General features: G+C 40.1%; 6 protein-coding genes and 1 long non-coding RNA gene across 8 annotated transcripts; 6 read left to right on the top strand and 1 right to left on the bottom strand.

The window, feature by feature from the left end:
• Positions 1-239: 239 nt before the first annotated feature.
• mad2l1bp (MAD2L1 binding protein) lies at positions 240-1,912 on the top strand. Its single transcript, XM_084470928.1, has 3 exons — positions 240-628; positions 745-986; positions 1,100-1,912. The coding sequence occupies exons 1-3, from the start codon at positions 253-255 to the stop codon at positions 1,616-1,618; spliced, it is 1,137 nt and encodes a 378-aa protein (XP_084327054.1). The 5' UTR covers positions 240-252; the 3' UTR covers positions 1,619-1,912.
• A 1,398-nt stretch (positions 1,913-3,310) lies between these two features.
• On the top strand, positions 3,311-4,628 carry LOC311350278. Its single transcript, XR_014636653.1, has 3 exons — positions 3,311-3,452; positions 4,028-4,138; positions 4,303-4,628. It is a non-coding gene; the product is annotated as an uncharacterized lncRNA (long non-coding RNA).
• Positions 4,629-5,766: 1,138 nt separating this feature from the next.
• LOC311350590 (glycine N-acyltransferase-like protein 3) lies at positions 5,767-9,403 on the top strand. 2 transcript variants are annotated; one of them, XM_084470656.1, is made up of 5 exons: positions 5,767-6,051; positions 6,927-7,040; positions 7,364-7,478; positions 7,782-7,911; positions 8,058-9,403. In XM_084470656.1, exons 1-5 carry the CDS (start codon positions 5,977-5,979, stop codon positions 8,455-8,457), a joined length of 834 nt encoding a protein of 277 aa, XP_084326782.1. In that variant the 5' UTR covers positions 5,767-5,976; the 3' UTR covers positions 8,458-9,403. The 2 variants fall into 2 exon arrangements, with proteins under 2 accessions (XP_084326782.1, XP_084326781.1); XM_084470655.1 differs by having other exon boundaries at positions 7,358-7,478.
• A 616-nt stretch (positions 9,404-10,019) lies between these two features.
• LOC311350659 (glycine N-acyltransferase-like protein 3) lies at positions 10,020-12,921 on the top strand. The gene is made up of 5 exons (XM_084470720.1): positions 10,020-10,146; positions 11,234-11,347; positions 11,609-11,729; positions 11,813-11,942; positions 12,038-12,921. Exons 1-5 carry the CDS (start codon positions 10,072-10,074, stop codon positions 12,435-12,437), a joined length of 840 nt encoding a protein of 279 aa, XP_084326846.1. The 5' UTR covers positions 10,020-10,071; the 3' UTR covers positions 12,438-12,921.
• A 554-nt stretch (positions 12,922-13,475) lies between these two features.
• On the top strand, positions 13,476-15,758 carry LOC311350490 (glycine N-acyltransferase-like protein 3). Its single transcript, XM_084470508.1, has 5 exons — positions 13,476-13,597; positions 14,548-14,661; positions 14,923-15,043; positions 15,130-15,259; positions 15,355-15,758. Exons 1-5 carry the CDS (start codon positions 13,523-13,525, stop codon positions 15,752-15,754), a joined length of 840 nt encoding a protein of 279 aa, XP_084326634.1. The 5' UTR covers positions 13,476-13,522; the 3' UTR covers positions 15,755-15,758.
• Positions 15,759-16,211: 453 nt separating this feature from the next.
• On the bottom strand, positions 16,212-17,657 carry mgme1 (mitochondrial genome maintenance exonuclease 1). Its single transcript, XM_084470507.1, has 4 exons — positions 17,013-17,657; positions 16,701-16,929; positions 16,467-16,599; positions 16,212-16,369 (listed from the first exon to the last, which is right to left on the bottom strand). Exons 1-4 carry the CDS (start codon positions 17,539-17,541, stop codon positions 16,235-16,237), a joined length of 1,026 nt encoding a protein of 341 aa, XP_084326633.1. The 5' UTR covers positions 17,542-17,657; the 3' UTR covers positions 16,212-16,234.
• Positions 17,658-18,560: 903 nt separating this feature from the next.
• On the top strand, positions 18,561-25,553 carry snx5 (sorting nexin 5). Its single transcript, XM_084470867.1, has 13 exons — positions 18,561-18,767; positions 19,943-20,047; positions 20,149-20,259; positions 20,352-20,473; positions 20,573-20,696; positions 21,016-21,111; positions 21,230-21,335; positions 21,436-21,511; positions 22,735-22,774; positions 22,917-23,003; positions 23,202-23,361; positions 23,515-23,600; positions 23,788-25,553. Exons 1-13 carry the CDS (start codon positions 18,732-18,734, stop codon positions 23,836-23,838), a joined length of 1,200 nt encoding a protein of 399 aa, XP_084326993.1. The 5' UTR covers positions 18,561-18,731; the 3' UTR covers positions 23,839-25,553.
• Positions 25,554-25,875: the final 322 nt, after the last annotated feature.

Below are 25,875 nucleotides of genomic sequence, written 5' to 3'. Positions count from 1 at the left end.
TGAATCTCAAATCAAGCGAGCCGTTTCGGTGACGCTGGCTTTTTGCAAAATATTATTTATATATGAATGATTGTAAAATAACATTATTCCTGGTTCATTGTGCCTGTTGTTAAAGTAGTACCTACATTTGACACACTAATAGAGTCAATGAAATGCATGATATCGATTGTATACATTGCTTACTGATAATGACGTCAATGCGTCCCATGATGCACCGCGGCTCACGGAACCAACCCGGGGATATTCAAAACCATGGCTGAGGTGTCGATTATACAACTTTCTAAAGGAGATTTACAGGATAGCACTAAAACACACAGCGTAACTACCGAAAGCAAAGATGACGGGTGCTCGTTATTACAAAAGGAGAGCAGTGTGACGAGCGAGTCGAATATGAATAGCGGAGTTCTGATCGTAGAAACCTGCACCGCCTCACACACAACACCGAGCCGAGCTTCAGAAAGTGAAGGACAGCACTTCTTAACTCACAGGGACCTACACGGAGGCTTGGAAGAGACTACGAGTGCAAGCCAAGTAGACGCTGTCCTGTCGGTGGGCACACTGGATCCACAAACACATAATGAGACCGACAAGGAGAACAACTTGGTATCTACCAGACTCAACGAGTCGGGTGAGTAATCGATTCATATGCCTGAGATGGTCAGACTCCGTCCGACTCCGAATACATTGTTATATATTGTGAGATGATTGTGTGATCCATGTGCCTTTTTCCACATTATGCTATAGGGGAGAATGTATCGTCTCATGGCAGTAAACCTGACAACAAAGGGCTAAGTGACGCTGAGATTGTGAGGAGAGCGCATGAAGAAGGCCGGATAGAGGTAGTCCTGCCCGGCAGTGTGACTCAGGAGGGCTGCTTTCGTTTCGTCAGTGAAATCCTCAAGTGCATCCTCTACCAGAGACAGCAGCTGCCCATGACTTATGACCAACTTGTGTACACTCAGAAGAAAGAAAATGCTTCAATTCAGGTGAATCTACTTGACTAGAATCCAGATATATTGCCTCTTAACGATATAACAACATAAAATGCATTTGAAACAAACGTAATATAACCTGAAGGTGTGCTTAATTTACCTTCCAGAAAAAGGAGGTGGTGAACCCGAGGCCAACAGACTTTAACAGGCGAAAGTGTCAACGCACAGTCGAGGACCTTGAGGAGTTGCTGCAGCACTTGGAGCTGTTGTTCTCCCTCAGCCTGGTTCCCCGGGTTATGCTGCTACTGGGCGGTTCGCCTGTCTTGCCCCAAGAGCTGTATGAGGTCAACATGGAAGGGCTGGTGCTGGCTGCTGGAGACCAGAGCCTACGCGTCTCATCCTGTTTGAGGCAGCTCTTTCGCACTATTTTTGTTTCCGACCTTTTGTCCGATGCCCGGCCAGTCCGCCTGATGGCCACGACGGTTCTGGTTCTGGCTCACAGGGATTGCGATGTGGGATGGTTCCGGCCTAAATTAGACTTTAAGGTGCCCACAAGAGTAAAGCGGCAGATTATTGCACTGTCAACCGACGCAGGTGTCTGTAGCAGTCCCAAGAAAGAGGAGTCAGACTGGGAGGACTATATATGGTTTCAGGCCCCGATCGCCATCAAGGGGTTCAGCAAATGAAAAAGGGATGATTACAGATTCCCTCTTGGAATAGAGGTTTTCGAATTAATTTTAACCGGTTTGAGGGTTATTGAAATCTTCAGAACAGTATCAATTGTAAAGAATTATGGATTATTATTATTATTTTAACAGCATTTTTTGTTGCCTGTGATTTAAACTTAAGTGGAAGATTAGTGGGTATTTAACATTGCTGTTCCCTAAACATCGGTGCTATTGCTTTCTTTTTATAATATTGTATCAAGTTTATTTGGATATATTCACGATGAAAGACAAATAAAATCTAGTTTCATTCTTGAGGAATCGTCTCCTTCTGGTTAAGTAAAGGTTTATGATTACCTTTACTTTTTATGTCCACTACTGCCGTATTGGGGGACACTACAAATATTTATTTTGTTACAATTGCAAAATGTTATTTAACTTTTCCTTTGAGACCAGAGGAGTTAGTATAGATTATATTGGTAAAATATGTTTCAACACCTGTTAGTAATGTTTTTCACTCTTAAACAACTTCATTCAGATTGGAAAAATATTGTAGAAATTAGATCAGGGATAGTTAATCTGTCCCTGACGTTTTGTCATATGCTCTGCATATAGCACGTGGGAGAGACTAGATCAGGTCATCATGACATTTGAGAACTTAGTTCTCTTGAACTGCATGTAGCAGGTGATCGTGAAGACCAATTAGCTGCCAATGTTGAATTATTTGACTTTTGGCAATTTTTCTATTAACTGTTTTGCCAGTAATACATTTCTCTATGAAAAAAATAATAGAATATGACAACTATTATAAAATCCACTATTCAAGACCTTGCTTTAATATTTGTTTTGCTGGTAGATAGAGTATGGTAGAGTTTTGAACACTGCAATGATTGCATTCCCATGATGAATGCCAGTAAACTGCTTCAGATGTGGTCATAGAGCCACAACCCTGCAGGTCAAACTGCAGGGTTGCAAGGAGAATCCTAGACATGCTATCAGTGAGACCCAGCAAGTACATAAGCATAACATCTTCACATTTGCTTTCAAAACGTATGTTATGCATGCATTATATTAACATAATTACCTATTTTTTTCATGCTTGGGCTGCACACTATATGTGCTTTTTTTAGGGAGTATTTCTGGGAGGGTTTAGCTGCATCATATCAGTAGCTGCATAATCTGATAAATATAAAAAGCCATGACCTATATAAACAACCTCAAATATGAATGCAAATGTAGTGAAGTACAACCTAGGAAATCGTCATTGAAACTGTAGAAAATAGTATGGGCAGCAGCCACCCTTTGGTATATTCCATCATAATAATATTCTCATCATTATTTAGTTAAATAAATAAATTAGGTTATTTCCGCATTCACTTTTACACTGATCCAATGGTAGTTGGGTCTGATTTCAGACCCTGAGACTATTTTAATGCTCTTACATATCTAATCGCCCACATCTTTATTGTGAAAATCTGCTTAGAAGTCACACGTGACCCGTCCCGAGTTTGGTGATAGGCTGGCTGGCTGTGTTTGGATTGACGATGACCTTAAATGACGTCAGTGTGTTTATATAATACCATCGCAGCTCCCCGTCGCAGTGTTGTTTTTAAAAATCTAACGTTTTCAGACCCCAACAAAAAACATGATTTGGAAAACATTATTGATCGTTGCGGTTTTCGCCCTAGCCACGGATGTTGCCGTGATTGGGGGCTTGATTGGGGGCTACTACGATGCGAATGTTACCGATCAGGGGGTTAAAGACGCCCTGCAGTTCGCCGTGGTGAGGCACAACGCGGGGACCAACGACCTGTACCTCCGCCAGGTCGCCCGAGTGATCTCGGCCTAAAAACAGGTCTGTGATTTCTGTTTCTAGGCTGATACTTGTTGTTGATGTTTACTCTGCAGTGAGCCGTAAACGAATGACTCAGGCTATGACCATCGCCGTACAAGTAAACATCAGACCACTATTTTGTCCCGAAGGAAAATGGCGTTATTCAGACTTGGTTAGTTTGTGATAATCAAGGAAAGTATGAACAACATTGATGGGTCAGGATTATTCAACCGATCAGGTTCTTACTGAGGAATGGGGAAAACTTAATGGGTGTCAAAAGGAACCGATACTAAAACGGTACACATCAGATATAATTGCAGAAACAGGAAAGGGAAATTAGCAAGTGGGGCCTACTTCTGCAAAGTGCAAAAATAAATAAATATTGGTCAATGGTTACAACCAACGTATGCACATATTGAATTTACATAGATAGGCATACTACTCAATCCCAATGGTTATTTATTTAACAAGCATTCTTATCAGAATTACGAATGTCTGTCAGATAATGTCAGTTCCCATGGTTTGCACATACATAAAATACATTGCATAATCTTTGGTTCCTCAAACAGTTTATTATTTATTTATTTATTCCACAGGTGGTGAGTGGCCTGAAGTACAAATTCGTCGTGGAAATGGGCAAGACGGCTTGCAGAAAGACCGGTGTTGAATCAGACTGCCCGGTTCACGGGGACCAAGAGGCTGCTCAGGTAAAGAAATGTCCTCAAGTATTACGCTCATGCATATTTACCTATTTAAATTTTATTAGGCTGTTTATGGAGATGTTTGCATATTTGAGTTAGGTTTATTTATGAATGGGAGTGTGTACGTGTGCAACTCTGACCCATTTTTTACTCCTATCTCCGTCCCACAGACATACCAGTGCACATTTGTGGTGTGGCATCGACCCTGGCTCGGCACCTTCAGTCTGATCTCAGCAACCTGCCCCATGGTCTAATGCCCCCGACGGACCTTTGACTTTGCTTGCAGTATACGTACACAATGTGTATTGTGTTCACAAGGACTGAAATTTATTTGCAACAGTATATGCTTCCAATGATGCCATATTTGGGTCTAAATGGTTGATCAACTCAATTGAATTGTTTCCCTTTCAATTATGCAATACAATTTAATTGTAATCTTGTATGCCCTGTATATTCTAAACACAATAAAATGATTTTAGCAGATCTTTGCATACTTTGTGTATAGTTGGCTTATTTAATTTAAGGTGGACTTGTCAGCACACTATATTATTCCAGTGATTTTAAATATAAAAAGGTGTAAAATTGCATCGATTTCCTTGAAACTATTTTGCTTGTTGAATATACATTTTTATTTGTATTTATTTTTTTATGTATTATTTTTCCAACAATATTTTTCTGTTGTTAGTCCAAGGGTGTGTCATCTATTTTACAAATATTGTCACGTTATGGGAACAGTCTACACAGTCCAATTAAAATAAAGATTGTTAGCCACCATGAAATAAGGATCGCCGAACAGCTACTGGAAAAGCAGCATATACCAAAAAGTTTGAAGGTAATCCACACACATTCAGTTTTATACAGAGGATGGTCTAATATACTTGTAATATATATATATATAGCCTCAAGTAGGCTATGCTGCTGCCACAAATGTGTTTTGCCTGTTGATCCATATTCTTTACGGACTAAACTAAACCCGGTTCTGGGTTTATGTTAGGTGGACTTATTATTTTCGCTCTGAACAGAAACCAATGGAGTAGACCTCCCGTGGAGATCTGGATGGACGCCTGGTCTGAGTTCAATGTCATCGTCTGCCGTGCCCAAACCGAGGTGGGCCTGCATTGTATTGCATTAAAGAGAAAAGGTGAATCGATAAGGGTATATTTAACAGTGAAAGGATTATGATCTGACATTTATTGAACTACCAGCGTCGCCTTACGGTAATGCCCTTTTAGGATTCCCAAAAAAACTGTAAAGCAACTACAAACTATACAAAATGCTGCTGCTAGGGTGCTAACTATGACTAAAATGAGTGAGCACATCACCCCTATCCTACGGTCCTTACACTGGCGTCCTGTTATATAATTGATTTTAAAGTTTAAAAGTTTAAAGACTTTTGGTGTTATTGATCGTACGGCGGGACAAAGTATCATACACATAATATGATACTTTGTCCCTCCGTACGTTATACGGTGTTTATCGTTTATCGTTATGTTTAAAGAAAAGCTGAGCTACACAGACCACCGTCGCTTCAGCGCCCCCTAGTGGTGGTCACAAGTGGTCCGTTTCAGTGACCATTGGTCAGTCGACACTCAGACGAGCATTTCCACTGGCGGGTACGCTTCGGAGTTCGGACACAGCACGCCTCAGCCCAGAAGTGAGGGTGCGCCATTATTATATGCATACTGACTGTTAAATGGGTTTCCTAAATGTGTAGCAAAGTGAGCCTCCAGCAGAGGGCATTCCCAGAACACAGCAATGCGATAAAGTCCAAGGGTGTGTAGTGTTTGTGTGTTATATCATAAAAATTGCTGCGTTATTGGAACAGTCTGCTCGGTGAAACTAAAATGAAGATTCTAAACAACCATGAAATACGGATCGCCGAACGACTACTTCAAAAGCATATACCAAAAAGTTTAAAGGTAATACCATGCATTCAGTTACATACATAGATCTATATATACATATAGCTATGTTTATATATATATATATATATAGTCTCGAGTACTGTTGACGCGAATGTGTCTGTTGATGGAAGCAAATCACTGCCATAATATTTTAAAAGTCATTGAATTTAGTTTATGGAAATGTAAACACTATTGAATTCATAACCATCATCGTTCATATTGAACTATTATACTTTGAAAACAAGGTTATTTGAATGTATTCGTTTTGAGTTCACCTCTTTGCAATTCAAACATGCTATTATAAGGTCAACCATTTCAAAAACAGGATTTTAAATAAAATAATGTCAACGTTTAACAATTCAGATACAACATTTTAAGTTGCAGATATTTGAAATACGATATTCATTACTCGTATTCAAGTGTGTGACAGGCCTAAGCAATCGAGACTGAACGAAATCCAATCTACCGAGCGTGACCTGTGTGTCCACGGACCTGTCATGTGATCAGAGAAAACTCATTCAGTCTTGATTGCTTAGGCCTGTCCTTGGCATGAGCTCTCAATTTGGAGCACTTCAATATGAATAGTCTAATGAACACCGTACTACTAATATCTGCAACTTGAATTTTTGTATCTGAATTAGCGAACGCTGATTCTCATTTAAAATCGTAATTTTGAAATGGCAGAACATGAAATGCCATATTTGCAAAAAGAGCTGAATTCAAAACTATTAAATTCAGATGACCTTGTTTTCTATGTTTAATATTTCAATCTTATGAATTAATTTGAGTTTACATTTCGATATACAAAATTGAATATCTTTAGAATCCAAAAAATGATGACAGTGATTAGCTTCCATAGTAGATTCTGTTCTGGGTTTATGTTACTGTAGGTATGTGGACTTCTGTTCGTTCTGAACAGAACCCAAGGGAGTGGGCCTCCTGTGGAGATCTGTGTGGACGCCTGGCCTGAGTTTAACCTAATAGTCTGCCGTCCAAAATTCGAGGTACATTTGCATTGCATTGAATAAAAAGGTGATTAGATAATAAAGCATATGTAATAGTCAATGATATGATGTGTATTATATTCAGCCTACAGCGTCTCCAACACAGCTAGTGGATAAGAACCAAGAAGGCCGCTCCACTGGAGTGGTCTTAGTGGTTATTTTCCAACTTGGCTGAAGCTGGTGGTCCAGAGTGGTGACTCCGAAGACCACTCCCTATCACCAGCTAGTGGTAGTAACCAATGGTCTGTGTTAGGGACCATGGTCAGTTGACAGACTATTATTATATGTATACTGTTTACTGGGGTTCTCTTTTCTAGAACCAGAGTGCTGCAGAGAACAAGAAACGGGTGTCATTTTTCTGCACTGATGAGCAGATTTTATCTAATATTTTAAAAGAAAATGACGTTGTTGACTGGAGTGCCTCTTTCATTTTTGCAGGTGAGACAATTGAAAAATACGATATATTTCTTTCAACTTTTCTTTGTTTTAAACTGAAGGCATACAACAGTAAGAACAACACACACAAGGGTTGTAAAGAAAACAATTAAAGTCGAAGCAATAAACATGTACAGTAGATTAATTAAAAAATCGAACTAAATACAACAGGATGTTGGCTGAATCTGTATGCCTATACCCTTTGTATACATTGTCCATCTCTGGACTTTAGAGTCCAGATCCAATCGTAGAACCACTCAGGTCACACTCAATGAATGTCAATGCTCGGCTTTCTTTCTCCTACAGGAATAGACAACTCTTATACTCCATTGTTGAAAGAAATATCCTCTCAAAAAGGTAGCAGCTTCCGAGGCCTATGTCATGTGCATCTATTACATTTGACAGATTGTGATTCCCTGCTCTCACCAGAACACAGGTAGGCTTTGTATCTGTATCAAAACCATTGGGAGAACAGTTACTCCATTTCAGTTAAAACCTAGCTGTATATTTTTCTGAATAAATTGTGGACCAAAAAAGTAATTGCATTGAAAACATTTTCTGCTCTTCTTCAAAATTTCACAGTGAGGATCACTTTAGGGTTTCCCCTTTGAACGACTCCCATGTTGAGTTAGTCAACACGACTTGGAAGTTCGGAGGGGATGAGAATGGATGCAGACGCATTAGAAGGATGATTGGCAACTTTCCCTCATGTTGCATCATCGATGACCATGGACAACCTGTTTCCTGGATTCTAGTGTACGATTACTGTGCCATGGGCATGCTTCACACGCTACCAGCACACAGAGGAAAGGGCTACGCCAAAGCCCTGGTGAGCTGCCTGGCCCGGAAACTCCATGCCCAGGGCTTTCCAGTGTACTGCTTTGTTGAGGAGGAGAACACAGTATCCTACAAGCTCTTCAAGAACCTGGGCTTTGTTGAAGATCCGTCATACAGGGCTGCCTGGTGGGAATGCAACTTCTGAGGTTGCAACTTTTTTTTTTGTATTTAAGAATTGCTCTACTTGAATCACCTCGATCATATCATATAATGATTAAGTAGGCTTTCTGACTCAACCATCAATGGGTTTACATTTCACAAGCATTTATCAGGGTCAGATTGTCAAGGGGGCTTTAAAGACCGGGTAAACCAAATTCAGTATTTTTCTTCTTATCATATTAATTAGGCCTTAAATGTGTCCCTCAAAACATGTAAAAAATATTTTTCCCATTCATCATTTCCTTGAGGAGCTAGGCCTCAGAGAATGTTCTGTGTGCAGGTTTAAAATGGGCGGGTCTACATCGAGGACCGCGTTACGTAAAGCGGTCTTACTCACATAAACCCGCCCCCTGCTGCCCTCTAGGTATAAATACATTAACCGCGCACTAGCATTCTGTGGTTTCACCCGTCTATGGTTTTACCGCTCACGAGTCTGATTTGAATTGTCAGTTTGCAGCTAGCTTGCCCGTTGGACCTCTCCGGTGATGGGCGTGGTTTCCTGGCCTGCAGCGCACACGCCCCCACCGTCCTGAGCCAGGGATTACTGCTCATTTTTCATCAACTTTGAAGCATAATTTTATATACTTCGCGATTTTTTTAGTCCTTCAAATTTGGCAGGGTGGTTAATAATATATTTTCCTGTGGTATTATAAACTCAAAACCCATAATTATTTTTGGTTTACCCGGTCTTTAAATGTACACCCAACTCTGGAATCTAGCACGTTGTACATTGTTCTGTTTGACTTTGGTTTCTGATAACCACTGATCATATGAAATTCATCATCCATTGTCTGTTTCTCCAAAGACCGCTCCTGAACAGCAGACTAACGTATTTTCAGTGGCAAGTAAAATGTGGATTAAATCAGTAGTTGAACTTGAAGGCATCAAGAGGGTCTGGAGAGGAGGACACACTCCACTTTAGAACTTCATGTCAGGGATAGACATTGCTCCTTGTATACGTAAAATGCCAAAGCTATAAATAAAATGGTGTTCACTGACATGAAATAATCCAGTTTCAGCTTTGAAATTAAATCAACTTAAAAAAAAAAAAACAGGCACTGAAAACATTTGGTTTTACAAACGTTTAATATTGACAAAAATATAGGCCTATATGTATATTTAAAAAATCTTCTCATGAATAAAAGACAACTACATCTCTCAGAATTGTCTCATCATGATATAAATCAATTTCCATACCAACAAATAGCCATGTGCTTAGGAAAGTCTTATCCTTGAGGCTCAACAAACACTTTTGCCAGAGTTTCAAAAGCTGTTTTGAGCCCAGCTGATGAACGTGTGCTGGTGAGACATCTTTGTAGTTCACAACAGGCCACTTAAATCCATCGTTAACCTGTTTGAGGAGAAAGACAATTTGGCCGGTTTGGCAAATTGAACATATTTGAGCATTTCTTGTTATTTTTCTGTGTTTGTAAGATATATTATATTATACAATTTCAACTGGTGTAAAATGTGTAGTAAAGAGATCCCCCAGTAGAGGGCATTCCTAGAACACAGCAATGTGGAAAAAGTCCAAGGGGGTGTGTATGATGGCTGACAAAAATTGCTGCGTTATTGGAACAGTATCCACAGTGAAACTAAAATGAAGATTCTAAACAACCATGAAATACGGATCGCCGAACGACTACTTCAAAAGCATATACCAAAGAGTTTAAAGGTAATCTACATGCATTCAGTTATGATCAATATCTACACACACACATACACACACATATATATATATATGTATATGATAGTCTCAAGTATAGGCTATAAGCCTACTGCTGCCGCGAATGTGTTGGGCCTGTTGATTATGGAAGCAAATCACTGCCATAATATTTTGCATTTTAAAAGGAAATGAATTTAGTTTATGGAAATGTAAACACCATTGAATTCATAACATTTAACTATTATACTTTGAAAACAAGGTCATCTTAATGTATTCGTTTTGAGTTCACCTCTTTGAAAGTCAAACATGCTATTTCAAGGTCAACCATTTCAAAAACACGATTTCAAATAAAAGAATGTCAACGTTCACCAATTCAGATATAACATTTTAAGTTGCAGATATTCGAAATATATTCATTAGGCCTACTCGTATTCAAGTGTTCAAAGTACGGACCAGAAAAATCAAGCCATAAAACTTGGAACTGCAGTATCAGGGCATTCCAAAGACAGGCCTAGGCAATCGAGATTGAACGAAATCCAATCTACTGCCGGTCAATTAAATCGTGACCTGTGATGTGATCAGAGAAAACTCATTCAGTCTCTATCGCTTAGGCCTGTCCTTTAGCCTAGGAATCTAGACGCCCCTAGCGGCAGCAAATTTAATTTGCAGCCAGGGTTACATCTTCCTGATGTGGGTCTGGCTTGCCAGGCTACCTGTCCTTGGCTTCAGCTTTCAATTTTTCTGTATGATTTCTCTGGTCCGTATTTCGAGCACTTCAATATGAGTAGTCTAATTAACACTGTATTACTCATATCTGCAACTTGAAATTTTCTATGAATTAGTGAACGCTGATTTTCTCATTTGAAATCGTGATTTTGAAATGACAGAACTTGAAATACCATATATGCTATTTCAAAGAGATGAATTCAAAACATTAAATTCCAGATTACCTTGTTTTCAATGTGTAATAATTCAATCTTATGAATTCAATTGTTTACATTTTAATATATAAAATTGAATATCTTTTGAAATTCAAAACATTATGGCAGTGATTAGCTTCCATAGTAGATTCTGTTCTGGGTTTATGTTACTGTAGGTATGTGGACTTCTGTTCATTCTGAACAGAACCCAAGGGAGTGGGCCTCCTGTGGAGATCTGTGTGGATGCCTGGCCTGAGTTTAACCTTATAGTCTGCCGTCCCAAAACCGAGGTACATTTGCATTGCATTGAATAAAAAATGTGATTCAATAATAAAGCATGTGTAATAGTCAATGATATGATGCGTATTATATTCAGCCTACAGCGTCTCCAACACAGCTAGTGGATAAGAACCAAGAAGGCCGCTCCACTGGAGTGGTCTTAGTGGTTATTTTCCAGCTAGTGGTAGTAACCAATGGTCAGAGTAAGGGATCCTGGTCAGTCGACAGACTTTTATTATATGCATACTGTTTACTGGGTTTCTCATTTCTAGAACGAGAGTGCTCCAGAGAACACAAAATGGGTGTCATTGTTCTGCACTGATGAGCAGATTTTATCGAAGATGTTAAAAGAGGATGACATTGTTGACTGGAGTGCCTACTGCATGCTTGCAGGTCAGACAATTAAATAATATCTACATAGATAAAGATATTTCTCTCAACTTTTTTTGCTTTAAATTCAAGCTTTCTTTCTACAGGAATGGACAAGTCCTACAATCAATTGTTGAAAGAAATATCCTCTCAAAGAGGCAGCAGCTTCCGAGACCTAAGTCATGTGCATGTATTACATTTGACAGATTATGATTCCCTGCTCTCACCAGAACACAGGTAGGCTTTGTATCTGTATCAAAACCATTGAGAGAAAAGTTACTCCAAAAAAGTTATTGTATTGAAAACATTTTTTGCTCTTCAAATTTTGACAGTGAGGATCACTTTAGGGTTTCCTCTTTGAACGACTCCCATGTTGAGTTAGTCAACATGACTTGGAAGTTCGGAGGGGATGAGAATGGAGGCAGACGCATTAAAAAGATGATTGGCAACTTTCCCTCATGTTGCATCATCGATGACCATGGACAACCCGTTTCCTGGATTCTAGTGTACGATTACTGTGCCATGGGCGTGCTTCACACGCTACCAGCACACAGAGGAAAGGGCTACGCCAAAGCCCTGGTGAGCTGCCTGGCCCGGAAACTCCATGCCCAGGGCTTTCCAGTGTACTGCTTTGTTGAGGAGGAGAACACAGTATCCTACAAGCTCTTCAAGAACCTGGGCTTTGTTGAAGATCCGTCATACAGGGCTGCCTGGTGGGAATGCAACTTCTGAGGTTGCAACTTTTTTTTTTGTATTTAAGAATTGCTCTACTTGAATCACCTCGATCATATCATATAATGATTAAGTAGGCTTTCTGACTCAACCATCAATGGGTTTACATTTCACAAGCATTTATCAGGGTCAGATTGTCAAGGGGGCTTTAAATGTACACCCAACTCTGGAATCTAGCACGTTGTACATTGTTCTGTTTGACTTTGGTTTCTGTCAACCACTGATCATATGAAATTCATCATCCGTTGTCTGTTTCTCCAAAGACCGCTCCTGAACAGCAGACTAACGTATTTTCAGTGGGAAGTAAAATGTGGATTAAATCAGTAGTTGAACTTGAAGGCATCAAGAGGGTCTGGAGAGGAGGACACACTCCACTTTAGAACTTCATGTCAGGGATAGACATTGCTCCTTGTATACGTAAAATGCCAAAGCTATAAATAAAATGGTGTTCACTGACATGAAATAATCCAGTTTCAGCTTTGAAATTAAATCAACTTAAAAAAAAACAGGCATTGAAAACATTTGGTTTTATAAACCAATATACAAAAATATAGGCCTATATGTATGTTTTAAAAATCTTCTCATGAATAAAAGACAACTACATCTCTCAGAATTGTCTCATCATGATATAAATCAATACCAACAAATAGCCATGTGCTTAGGAAAGTCCAAAAATATTGACCTCGCTCATTTCTGCTCTACAAAGTCCTTGAGGCTCAACAACCACTTTTGCCAGAGTTTCAAAAGCTGTTTTGAGCCCAGCTGATGAACGTGTGCTGGTGAGACATCTTTGTAGTTCACAACAGGCCACTTAAATCCATCGTTAACCTGTTTGAGGAGAAAGACAATTTGGCCGGTTTGGCAAATTGAACATATTTGAGCATTTCTTGTTATTTTTCTGTGTTTGTAAGATATATTATATTATACAATTTCAACTGGTGTAAAATGTGTAGTAAAGAGATCCCCCAGTAGAGGGCATTCCTAGAACACAGCAATGTGGAAAAAGTCCAAGGGGGTGTGTACAGTGTATGATGGCTGACAAAAATTGCTGCGTTATTGGAACAGTATCCACATGTGAAACTAAAATGAAGATTCTAAACAACCATGAAATACGGATCGCCGAACGACTACTTCAAAAGCATATACCAAAGAGTTTAAAGGTAATCTACATGCATTCAGTTATGATCAATACACATATGATATAGTCTCTCAAGTAGGCCTATAGGCTATAAGCCTACTGCTGCCGCGAATGTGTTGGGCCTGTTGATTATGGAAGGAAATCACTGCCATAATGTTTTGCATTTTAAAAGGCATTGAATTTAGTTTATGGAAATGTAAACACCATTGAATTCATAACATTTAACTATTATACTTTGAAAACAAGGTAATCTGAATGTATTCGTTTTGAGTTCACCTCTTTGAAAGTTAAACGTGCTATTTCAAGGTCTACCATTTCAAAAACACGATTTCAAATAAAAGAATGTCAACGTTCACCAATTCATATATAACATTTTAAGTCGCAGATATTCGAAATACTATATTCATTACTCGTATTCAAGTGTTCAAAGTACGGACCAGAAAAATCAAGCCATAAAACTTGGAACTGCAGTATCAGGGCATTCCAAAGACAGGCCTAGGCAATCGAGACTGAACGAAATCCAATCTACTGCCGGTCAATTAAAGCGTGACCTGTGATGTGATCAGAGAAAACTCATTCAGTCTCGATTGCTTAGGCCTGTCCTTGGCTTCAGCTTTCAATTTTGTTGCGTGAATTCTCTGGTCCGTATTTCGAGCACTTCAATATGAGTAGTCTAATTAACACCTATCTGCAACTTGAACATTTCTATGAATTAGTGAACGCTGATTTTCTCATTTGAAATCGTGATTTTGAAATGACAGAACTTGAAATGCCATATATGCTATTTCAAAGAAATTAATTCAAAACATTAAATTCCAGATGACCTTGTTTTCAATGTGTAATAATTCAATCTTATGAATTCAATTGTGTTTACAGTTTGATGTATAAAATTGAATATCTTTTGAAATTCAAAACATTATGGCAATGATTAGCTTCCATAGTAGATTCTGTTCTGGGTTTATGTTACTGTAGGTATATGGACTTCTGTTCATTCTGAACAGAACCCAAGGGAGTGGGCCTCCTGTGGAGATCTGTGTGGACACCTGGCCTGAGTTTAACCTTATAGTCTGCCGTCCCAAAACCGAGGTACATTTGCATTGCATTGAATAAAAAATGTGATTCGATAATAAAGCATGTGTAATAGTCAATGATATGATGTGTATTATATTCAGCCTACAGCGTCTCCAACACAGCTAGTGGATAAGAACCAAGAAGGCCGCTCCACTGGAGTGGTCTTAGTGGTTATTTTCCAGCTAGTGGTAGTAACCAATGGTCCGAGTTAGGGATCCTGGTCAGTCGACAGACTTTTATTATATGCATACTGTTTACTGGGTTTCTCATTTCTAGAACGAGAGTGCTCCAGAGAACACAAAATGGGTGTCATTGTTCTGCACTGATGAGCAGATTTTATTGAAGATGTTAAAAGAGGATGACATTGTTGACTGGAGTGCCTACTGCATGCTTGCAGGTCAGACAATTAAAAATATATATCTACATAGATAAAGATATTTCTCTCAACTTTTTTTGCTTTAAATTTAAGCTTTCTTTCTACAGGAATGGACAAGTCTTACAATCAATTGTTGGAAGAAATATCCTCTCAAAGAGGCAGCAGCTTCCGAGGCCTAAGTCATGTGCATGTATTACATTTGACAGATTATGATTCCCTGCTCTCACCAGAACACAGGTAGGCTTTGTATTTGTATCAAAACCATTGAGAGAAAAGTTACTCCAAAAAGGTTTTTGTATTCAAAACGTTTTCTGCTCTTCAAATTTTGACAGTGAGGATCACTTTAGGATTTCCTCTTTGAACGACTCCCATGTTGAGTTAGTCAACACGACTTGGAAGTTCGGAGGGGATGAGAATGGATTCAGACGCATTAAAAAGATGATTGGCAACTTTCCCTCATGTTGCATCATCGATGACCATGGACAACCCATTTCCTGGATTCTAGTGTACAATGACTGTGCCATGGGCATGCTTCACACACTACCAGCACACAGAGGAAAGGGCTACGCCAAAGCCCTGGTGAGCTGCCTGGCCCGGAAACTCCATGCCCAGGGCTTTCCAGTGTACTGCTTTATTGAGGAGGAGAACACAGTGTCCTACAAGCTCTTCAAGAACCTGGGCTTTGTTGAAGATCCGTCATACAGGGCTGCCTGGTGGGAATGCAACTTCTGAGGTTGCAACTTCTTTTTTTGTATTTAAGAATTGCTCTACTTGAATTACCTGGATCATATCATATATAGATTAAGTTGAATCAGCTCAATCATATATATATTTATTAAGTTGGGTTTCTGACTCAACCATCAATGAGTTTACATTTCACAAGCATTTATCAGGGTTAAGAAAGACACACGCCTCTTTATAACTTAGTGTCGCGGATTGACATTGCTCTTTGTATACTATAAATAAAATGGCATTCACTGACATGAAATGGTCAGTTATTCCAGTTTTGAAATTAACTCAGCAGTAAAAACCTCACATTGAAAATATTTGATTTTATAAACTTTTAATATTGACAAATATGTATAAAAAATATACTCTTGAATAAAAGACAACTACATCTCTCAGAATAGTTTCATTGTGATATAAATCCCTTTCCTTAACCAACACATAGCCATGTGGTCAGTCAAGTCCAATCTAAAATGGTGACCTCACTCATTTCTGCTCTCCAAAGTCCTCCAATCGGAGCAACCACTTTTGCCAGAATTCCGAAAGCAGTTCTGAGCCCAGCTTATGAACATGTGCAGGTGAGCCATCCTTGTAGGCCACAACAATAAGTCCATTTTCAACCTGTTTCAGGAGAAAGACAACATGGCCAGTTTAGGAAAATGAACATACTTTAGCATTTTTAAAATCTTTTGTAAACACACTTCTGAAAATCAAATACCTGGTAATTGTAGTGGTCATCGTTATTCAAAGCCCCAGCATACGCTGCCACCTGGAGAGGGTTATCATACGTGTTGCTGAGATATGGCTTCGGTCTCTCTGATGTCTTCCATTCAATCACACACAGTACGCCCCTAAAGATTCAACAAAACAAACAGATAGAAAACAGGTCTCAAAACATTATGGCATAGACAATTATTCCCCAGAGTCGTTGAAATATAAAATGTAGGCCTACCTGTAGCGGGCCACACAATCCACAATGCCAAGATAGTTCAGGGCCCGATGCTGGACAGTGCTTTCCATTGCCCTCACTCCACTGACATCTTCCAGTACGTGAGAGATGCTATCCACAAATCCTTCCACTTCCGGTGATCCAGATGCATCTGAAGGCTCTGGGTCCTTTTTCTCAGCAGTGAGAATATCCTCCACAGCATTATGGAAAAGCTTGCCATTTCTAAATAAACCTTTAAGGATAATTAGTACAATGAAATCAGGGATTTTAACGTTTAACATTTTGGTTAAGTAAGACTTCTGGAAATTAACTTACATTCACTATATTCTTTAAACCCTTCCTCTCCCAGGTCTGCAATCATCCTCTTCTTCCATCTCTCCAAATAGAACAATTGCTCGGGTGATAGTGTCCTCTGGAGAATGCGGGTAACACTTGGGACCAGAGACCGTTTTTGACCCCGCTTCAGCGGGATCCGGGTTAGAGGTCCAACCTCAAAAGCATCCGCTCTATCACAGTTTAACAATGGCCAAATCACTTTAGGCTCTCTGGACTCATGTCTTTGAACTTGTATTTGCGACTTGACAACGGGTCCGTATATGTGATCGTTTTCAACGTCAAGTGACTCTGGGGTTTGGGAACTCACCCTTGATTTGACAACGGACTTTACAAGAGAAGTATATCGCTCACTGTCCACTAAGCTGTACGGGCTGTTTCTTTTGGGAGACAAGCTGAAATTGAAAGTGGAGAAGTTCTGAGAATGGTAAACACATTGAGGGATTCGTCTAGACGCGAACCCAGTAGAGGTCAAATGCTTACCAAATCGCAGCAATTGGTAACCGTACATTTTTGCGGGTTGAGTCTACATTTCACACTTACAGTTTAAACGGAACTGTTGGACTAGTCACATTTTGTTTGGGAGACAGGCAGTGCTCCACGTTTTAAATTGCTCTCATTTAAGAGCTGGGTAATGTAGTTATTGCATTGCCGTGCAAGTATAGGACGACAGGCGCGGACTACTAAAGATAAAACTACATTTATCTTTACCCATAATGCAAATCGCGTTGTTACATTTAACTGCTCTCGTGTGGGTGTTCAGCGCATACTTTACCGATAAAGCACATTAACACAGATCAATCAAATAGATCTCAATATATATATATATAGATAGATAGATATATATAGATATCAGCCACGCACTGTCTGTAAAATATATTATAACGTTCAAATATATATATATATATATATATATATATATATATATATATATATATATATATATATATATTCGTATGCACCCACCTTACGCCCTACTACACACAGACTTAAAGTGCGAGTGAAACTGGGTAAACCATTAAATGAGACGGCGCATTGACTTCCTCGATCAGTTTCTGCAATACGTCCACGTCGCCGCCATATTCGAGAGGTCAAGATTGGCCTGTACACAAATGGAAGCAAACGGAGGAGCAGCGGGTCTTCTTCGATAGCAAAGCACTATAACGTTGACATTTGTCAACCGATTTCAATTGTTCGTTTTTATATTCATAATAAATCATATTATGTCTATATTATATTTAAAATATATACTTTTGGGGTTTTTAATACGTTTTTACTCCACGTAGTTCATTAACCTCCTAAAAAAGCAACTAACTGTAGTCGATTGAGAAATGTAAACGGTATATAGTGTTTACTCCACAAAAAGCGAGGCTCCTCTGTTCACTTGTATTTGTTTACAGGCCAGTCTTTACCTCTCCAATATGGCGGCGACGTTGACGTGTGATCCAAGGCCAACGCGGCGTCTCCGGTCTCTAAACCAATAACAGTTTCCTCTGGCATATATTCTTCTTGGGCGGGATTTACACTGTCATCAGAAAAAAACATCTGACAGCCTGTCAGCCTGCTAGCAAACTGCCTGCCTGGCTAGCTAAATCATCTCGTAGTCCAACATCGGTTTGTAGTGTACTCCAGACTTATTCCTCCTCACCACTCGGACCCACAGAGCGGCTGTCGGTGCGTCGGACCGTGAGCTCCTTCATCATGACCACTGCCCTGGGGGAGAGCGACAAAGAGAAGGTAACGTTCACTCACAAAGGTTCGTCTCTCTCTGTGACACGGGTACGATCGGTAGCAGAGGGATATGTGTCTGGCTAGTGGACGTTAGCGAATACAAACGTCGATCAATCACTTAGGCTTGGGGACTTGGTTTGTTCATAGTTTTTGCAAAAAGCAACGCTTGTGGTTGTGTCTCTTTCTTTGTTGTTGCAGTACTTCTGGAGTTAGGAGATTAGGAGTAAACGTTAGACAGTCAAGAGACGACAGTCTTCTTCAGTCGTAAAGTTATGCTGGTTAGCTGACTAGCATGGACACGTTCTATGTAGAGATACCGAAAGTGACCCACATATTTTTAAAACGAGTGTTTATTAAACTAAAAAGGATTGCCATTGGAAGAATCAAACGTATGCATATGCTGTGTGTTCACTGGTGGGCTGGCAGTCCCCTTTAGCTGGAGTGACGATGTAAATAAAAATTGTATTGTAATGTAACGTTGCTACAATGTTTCTCAACACTAACTTGCATGTCCTATAGGTACATGTACATGGCATTGTACTTTTCTGTATGATTCAACCGACTGCATACTAAACGGGATGCAAATTCAAACCGTCTCCACACTTCAGTTCCTCGGGTTTGGCCTGGTGCATTTAAATGACATGTAAACTTTGTCTATGAGATGTGTATTGCTTGAAATGGGAAGAATCTGGTGCGGTGAAGAGGGTTGGCATGGGAGTGAAACGTGCAGTTTTGCATGTGTTTAATTGAACACCTTCTGAATCGACTTCCTTTTTTTTAGTCTACTTCACTATCACACTTTTACTAATTCACCTTGCATTTCCCAGTTCTACATTTAAGAGTTCTCCTTTAATGGCCGACCGAAAGCAAGCAAAAAACCATAGTGAAGTGAAATCCACAACAATATCACAACCTTGTTACTGTTTTATCCACCAACTTCTCCCAATGGTTTGCCAACGTTTCACTTGTTCTTGTGGATAAGAACAAAATAACAGTGATTTGCATTGTTTAAAGTATCCCTATATGGGTATGTACACAATGTGACAGCCCCAGAATAATATTAACCAGTATTTAACTGTCAATTTGATGATGATATATGCATAAATTATACATGGATATGGAACAGTTTGCTACCAATGGAAATTTACCATTGCTCTATTTTTCTCCTATCCTCTTCTTAGACACGATCTGTGTCAGTGGACCTAAACAATGACGCCTCTCTTATTATTGACATTCCTGATGCTCTTTGCGAAAGGGACAAAGTCAAGTTTACCGTCCATACTAAGGTAAAACTTTGCCCCCAACAAACACCATTTCTTCATATCTTTTAACTTTACATTAAGTGCAAGAAATGTCATTTAACAAAAACAACTCTCTCTCTTCCCAGACGACGTTAAGCTCTTTCCAGAAACCCGATTTTTCAGTTCCCAGACAACATGAGGACTTCATCTGGCTCCACGACACTTTGGTGGAGACTGAGGAATATGCCGGGCTCATTGTGAGTCGCAATGAAACCCAACTAGACACTTTTTTTCCTTTGGCCAATTTTGTATTTTCCTTATTCTTTTTTTTAATTCTCCACCTCATCAGATCCCCCCAGCCCCACCCAAACCTGACTTTGAGAGCCCGAGGGAGAAAATGCACAAACTGGGGGAAGGTGAAGCCACGATGACGAAGGAGGAGTACACCAAGATGAAGCAGGAACTGGAGGCGTGAGTTCTTCTCGTGGTCAACCCCATGTCAGCTGCACGCTATCAAGTACATATTTGTTTGATATTGACTGTCCCTTGTTTCATTTCCCATTCATTCAGTGAATATCTAGCCGTGTTCAAAAAGACTGTCCAGGTCCATGAAGTCTTCCTGCAAAGACTGTCGTCCCACCCTATTCTGAGCAAGGATAGAAACTTTCACATTTTCTTGGAATACGACCAGGACGTGAGTGTGTTATTATGCTGTCGCTGTTGGATGAGAGGGAGAGGAAGCAGGGAAATGGAGAAGACATGTGATACGTGGCCTACATCCTGCTGAGATCAGCATTAACGCCCTTTCTGGGCCCATTCAGTGTCAAGGCCTACACATGCCAGCTAGGAACAGTGCTTTCAGTGCTTGCAACAGCATTACACACAACAGCACTGCCAATGGGATACATGCTGTGTGTGAAAATATACAATGTGACATTGCCATCGATACCGGTTATACATGCAATCCAGACGTGATACAAGGATGTTGATTCGATGTTGATTTTTCATTTTAGCTCACTGTGCGACGGAAGAATGCCAAGGAAATGTTTGGAGGTTTTTTCAAGAACATGGTGAAGACTGCGGATGAGGTCATCATCTCTGGGATAAAGGTGGGGCCGCAGAGCCACGAGCACGCTCCAGCATCACTGCCTGGTGGCATTTCTAATTTTCACAGTATCCCTTTTTTTCTTAATTTATTTTCTTTTGTTTGGAGTTTTCTTTTTGCAGGAAGTGGATGATTTCTTTGAGCAGGAGAAGACGTTCTTGCTGGATTATTATAGCAAGATTAAAGACTCCACTATCAAAGCAGAGAAAATGACTCGCTCGCACAAAAGTATTGGAGGAGTTATGCCTTTTGAGTTCATTTATTGTTTACCTTTAACCAGGTGCGGAACACTTTTCATTGGAATGATTTTATTTTCTTCTCCCACTAGATGTGGCTGATGATTACATTCACATCTCGGCCACTCTGAGCAGCATATCTGCTGACGATAGCACAGCCATTAAGAAGTAAGTGATGCATACTGCTGTGTGTGATGGGTGAAATCCGTTGTTGTCATGCCAACACAAAACAATTGTAAATGTTTTCTTACTGCCGCTCGCTCGTTTTTACAGATGGTTCTTAGGAAATATTGCACATCAGACCACCTTGCACATATCTAGATAGGCAGATGGTTATCTGAAAGTCTTGGGTGGCTGGATGGGAACTTGTCCTGGGACAACTAAGCCAAGCTTTCACTCAAGTAAAAAGACAAATGGTGTAGTGACTAGTGCAAGGGAGTGCTTGAAGTGGTCAACACTACTCTTGCCTGCTTGACTGCAGACCTGTTCCCTGGTCCAGCACTCCGCCTGGTGAGCAGGGTCTGAGATGTTTTGAAATGATAATGGCTTGGTTATCATGTAGGAAATAAGATCTATGTGGAACACAGCCTTGTCCTACATGATCAAACTACTTCCTCAAGTTAGCCTTTGCTCTACTATGTTACAAACACGTGCTTATCAAACACGTTCTTCCATTAAATACTGTAGCTGGCCTAAGAGCAAAAGCTCTCGTAAAAACCGTTGTATCTTTGAACTATCACTGTGCTGCAGAAATATGTTTATCTGTTTAGAACATCTAGTTAGCCACAGCCTTCCCATGCTCTCCATTTGTAATGAGAAGCTGCTTCATTACTTTTGTGTAGCTCATGTACTGATGACATTTTGTTTGGCTCTGGATTAAGGCAGTTATTTGAGCAAAGCATTACCATCATGCATCAGACACTGTTGACTCACCATTTTGTAACCCAGACTACACTACTCTAGTTAGGATATTTTCATAATCTTTTCATAAGCTTCTCTCAACGGTTGACCATCATTAATAATGATCAAAGGAGATGGATTATGGTTTATCTATCCACATCAAATACATTGTATTTTTAAATTTTAAACTTGCATGAAACTGCTTTAGGAAAAGAGATCTTCTGGCATGATCAAACACAGATCAGATGGGATTGTAGCATAGCCTCAATCTGCCCTCCTTCGTCTTGGTAACCTTTAGTCAAATGAAACTCTTGTATATACGGAATGAAAGCCATTCAGTTTCTGATTTAGCCTACCGAAAGACATTTCGGCTCTTTGATTGCAGCTTTTGATTATATAATGTTTGACTTGTTTGACTTGAAGCTATGTATAGGTTGTTCATGTCGCTTTTAATGAGCACTAATTCAACCTTTTTTTTATGTTTTCCGCAGACACTTTGAGAAGTTGGCAGACCTGTTTGAGAAGCTCAGGGTAAAATAGAAAAAAACACGGCTACCATCTCATGATAATTCATGGCTGCAGTCAAAATGTGGCATATTTCAGGTTTATGGGCTACGGCCCATTCAGAAATCCTACATATAACACAGGCCCTGTGTCGTGTCGTTTTCTGCAGAAAGTGGAGGGTCGGGTGGCTTCTGACCAGGAGCTGAAGCTCACAGAGCTCCTGCGCTACTACATGAGGGACATCCAGGCCGCCAAGGTGAGACATGTTTCATCCGCTGACTCGCTTTCTGTATAGAGGGTGTCTACAAATCACAATGTATTCACGATGAGGCCCAAGCTTGGCTGGATATGCGCAATTTGCAAAGTTTCACGTTCAGTGCAAAGCATTGATGAAGTATGACTTGTCCATACCGCCGATGAGTACATTAATCCGGTGAATCGGCGTGTCCTTTAGGACCTTTTGTACAGGCGTGCCCGGGCCCTGGCGGACTATGAGAACTCCAACAAGGCTTTGGATAAAGCAAGGTTAAAGAGCAGAGATATCCCCCAGGCTGAGGAGCAGCAGCAGCAATGCCTGCAGAAGTTTGACAAGCTCTCAGAGTCCGGAAAGAGAGGTGTGTGTGTGTGTGTGTGTGTGTGTGTGTGTGTGTGTGTGTGTGTGTGTGTGTGTGTGTGTGTGTGTGTGTGTGTGTGTGTGTGTGTGTGTGTCACACACACATCTGAAAGTATTGGCCTGTTACACATGTGTGTTGACCTGTTGGTTACAGAGCTCACCAGTTTTAAGGGCAGGCGTGTGGTGGCCTTCAGGAAGAACCTCATCGAGATGGCGGAGCTTGAGATTAAGCACGCTAAGGTAATGCTAATAATAATATACTGATGTCCATTTGATAATGCTAATGCAATAATGAAATTATCATTAAATGTTGTCACAAGCCGAAACTTTCCGTAAGATGGCAAATGGAGATGGAGATTTGTTCCACTTGTAAAGGACCATAAAATAAGAGCAGGATTACATTGCATTTTTCCACTTTTGTCCACAGAACAACGTGGCTCTGTTGCAGGGATGTATTGACCTGCTGAAGACCCACTAGTGTGCCGGCATTCCCGTCTCTCCACACCCAAGGACTAGGAGAAGGGAATCATGACATCCCTATGTCCTTGTCTTGCACCTGAACCCCTGTTCCTCCCCATGACCCCCCCCTGAGGGGTTGGATGCTGGATGCAGTGTGTAAACCTGCACCAATGCACAAATGTCTTTGTGTTCGCAGTATGTCTCCATGTTTACATATAATGTTCCTAATCCTGTTCCCGGCACAATCTATGGAATTCACAATTTGTGTGATTGTCTATCTGGTTTTCCTATCTGGTTTTCCTATGGTCTTCCTTATGGTATTCATATTTTCTTTTATGGTTTTCCTATGGTCTTCCTTATGGTATTCATATTTTCTTTTATGGTTTTCCTATCTGGTCTTCCTTATGGTCTTTCTATGTGGTCTTCCTCGTGGTTTTCCTATATGGTCTTCCAGATTGGTGTGTCTATGTCTAGCGACGAGAGGGTTATTTTGGTCAGTTTGTTTTAATAATATAAATTCTTGTTTGGGTTTTTCTGAGGGTTTATGCCAATGGTGTTCATTTTGCCTAGCTTTTTGATAATTTCTTGCCTACACGATGGCACTAGATGCTAACCCTTTCCTATCCTTCCTTGAGCACACTTGGGCATAGTAGTTGTAGTTTGAAGTCTCATCCTTCAGAAATACCCTTGAACGAGAGAAGAAATGCTTAAAGATCAAGATGTTTTCTTTTTCGAGTCACTGCCATACTTACCCTTTTGAACTCAGGCCTTTTTTTAAATCAACCTGTGTTACACATGGTTGACTTCTGAACATACTACGAGTGGCAGGAAGGGAACGAGCGGCTGGGTGGAAGAAAATGTCCTAGTCTTCTGCAAGGTTGAACTTTGAGATGGTGTACAATGAGGCAGATTATCTCAACCACAAGTTCTCTGGATTTGGAAGAAAACCAGCGACCCTCTTGTGTTCCGGAATAGCTGCACTGTGCCTCCGCAATGGACACTTGGGATTGTCCTTGCATTCCTCCCAGTCATCATCACCTAGGGCAGACGCCACATAATACAACACTACCAGATGAGCTGGTCGACTGCACATCTAGGATCAGTCCTAACCCATGGTGTGCTAGTGGACTAGGGGGTCTCCCACAGTGCAGCAGCAATATGCATAGGTCAGCAAAGAACAACTGCTATGTACACTTGTTGAATGTAATCAGTAGGTCTGTTGAACCCTCAACCCACAAGGAAGTCCTTTATTCTTTTCATTTATATTTCTCTGAACATCCTTCAGAGCGAACCAACTTTTTTTGTTGGTTTATTTCCCTATGTTTAATCTGCATTTACCAGCAACCTCGCTCTTGAGTGAGTACTTATGCACTTAATTTCTGCCATGATATCCTTGTATACATAGACCATGTGCTTTTATCCTTTTCTGCCACAAGTCTTTATTTTTCTAGAGTCCACAAAAGTTTCATCTTACGAAGCAAGAGTTAATTCTTTTCATAACAATATATTTGGATAAAATGTGATTATTAAAAAGTATATATACATATATACTGTATATATGTGTGTGTGTACAACAATCTACAAATCACCATGTGTTCAGAGGGTTTTGGATGAATTTTGATAATGTATTTCTAATGGATTCCAGCAGCGATGATGACTTTACAGACAGTTTTCATATAGGCCATTTTTTTTATTTGTAATTATGGCTTTAAATAAACTACTACTTTTCCCATATTTGCTCTGTTCTAATCTCTATTTTGTCTTCGCTTGTTGGAGTGCATCAATGTGACTACACTGGGATGTACAGCAAATTAGGTTGCTGCGCATGAGCTCATGGTCCAAAACGACATTTCATACAACTATTTCTATCTGGAAAGTTGAATGGTACATGCACTGCACACCGCAAGGTGGCGCTGCAACTTCTAATACAAATACAGCGCAATGTATTTGTTCTGTACATCGTGTGACATTATGTATGTTTATGCTTCAGTCCACCAAATGTTAAATCAATTTATAAAAAAGTTTCCAGGAATGAGACATGACCTGGTTTACTACA

Source organism: Micromesistius poutassou, assembly GCF_964030765.1.
Source record: "Micromesistius poutassou genome assembly, chromosome: 7".
Taxonomy (NCBI): domain Eukaryota; kingdom Metazoa; phylum Chordata; class Actinopteri; order Gadiformes; family Gadidae; genus Micromesistius; species Micromesistius poutassou.
This window is presented reverse-complemented; position numbering and strand designations above follow the sequence as displayed.

Coding starts and splice junctions, on each gene's coding strand:
- mad2l1bp (XM_084470928.1), top strand. CDS start 253: ATGGCTGAGGTGTCGATTATACAACTTTCTAAAGGAGATTTACAGGAT. Junction 629..744: donor TACCAGACTCAACGAGTCGG/GTGAGTAATCGA, acceptor ATTATGCTATAG/GGGAGAATGTATCGTCTCAT. Junction 987..1,099: donor AAGAAAATGCTTCAATTCAG/GTGAATCTACTT, acceptor TTTACCTTCCAG/AAAAAGGAGGTGGTGAACCC.
- LOC311350590 (XM_084470655.1), top strand. CDS start 5,977: ATGAAGATTCTAAACAACCATGAAATACGGATCGCCGAACGACTACTT. Junction 7,479..7,781: donor TGCCTCTTTCATTTTTGCAG/GTGAGACAATTG, acceptor TTTCTCCTACAG/GAATAGACAACTCTTATACT. Junction 7,912..8,057: donor CTGCTCTCACCAGAACACAG/GTAGGCTTTGTA, acceptor AAAATTTCACAG/TGAGGATCACTTTAGGGTTT.
- LOC311350659 (XM_084470720.1), top strand. CDS start 10,072: ATGAAGATTCTAAACAACCATGAAATACGGATCGCCGAACGACTACTT. Junction 11,348..11,608: donor TCTGCCGTCCCAAAACCGAG/GTACATTTGCAT, acceptor TCTCATTTCTAG/AACGAGAGTGCTCCAGAGAA. Junction 11,730..11,812: donor TGCCTACTGCATGCTTGCAG/GTCAGACAATTA, acceptor TTCTTTCTACAG/GAATGGACAAGTCCTACAAT.
- LOC311350490 (XM_084470508.1), top strand. CDS start 13,523: ATGAAGATTCTAAACAACCATGAAATACGGATCGCCGAACGACTACTT. Junction 13,598..14,547: donor ATATACCAAAGAGTTTAAAG/GTAATCTACATG, acceptor ATGTTACTGTAG/GTATATGGACTTCTGTTCAT. Junction 15,260..15,354: donor CTGCTCTCACCAGAACACAG/GTAGGCTTTGTA, acceptor AAATTTTGACAG/TGAGGATCACTTTAGGATTT.
- mgme1 (XM_084470507.1), bottom strand. CDS start 17,541: ATGTACGGTTACCAATTGCTGCGATTTGGTAAGCATTTGACCTCTACT. Junction 16,930..17,012: donor GTTTAAAGAATATAGTGAAT/GTAAGTTAATTT, acceptor TTATCCTTAAAG/GTTTATTTAGAAATGGCAAG. Junction 16,370..16,466: donor ATGACCACTACAATTACCAG/GTATTTGATTTT, acceptor CTCCTGAAACAG/GTTGAAAATGGACTTATTGT.
- snx5 (XM_084470867.1), top strand. CDS start 18,732: ATGACCACTGCCCTGGGGGAGAGCGACAAAGAGAAG. Junction 21,112..21,229: donor TCATCATCTCTGGGATAAAG/GTGGGGCCGCAG, acceptor TTCTTTTTGCAG/GAAGTGGATGATTTCTTTGA. Junction 23,362..23,514: donor CTCAGAGTCCGGAAAGAGAG/GTGTGTGTGTGT, acceptor TGTTGGTTACAG/AGCTCACCAGTTTTAAGGGC.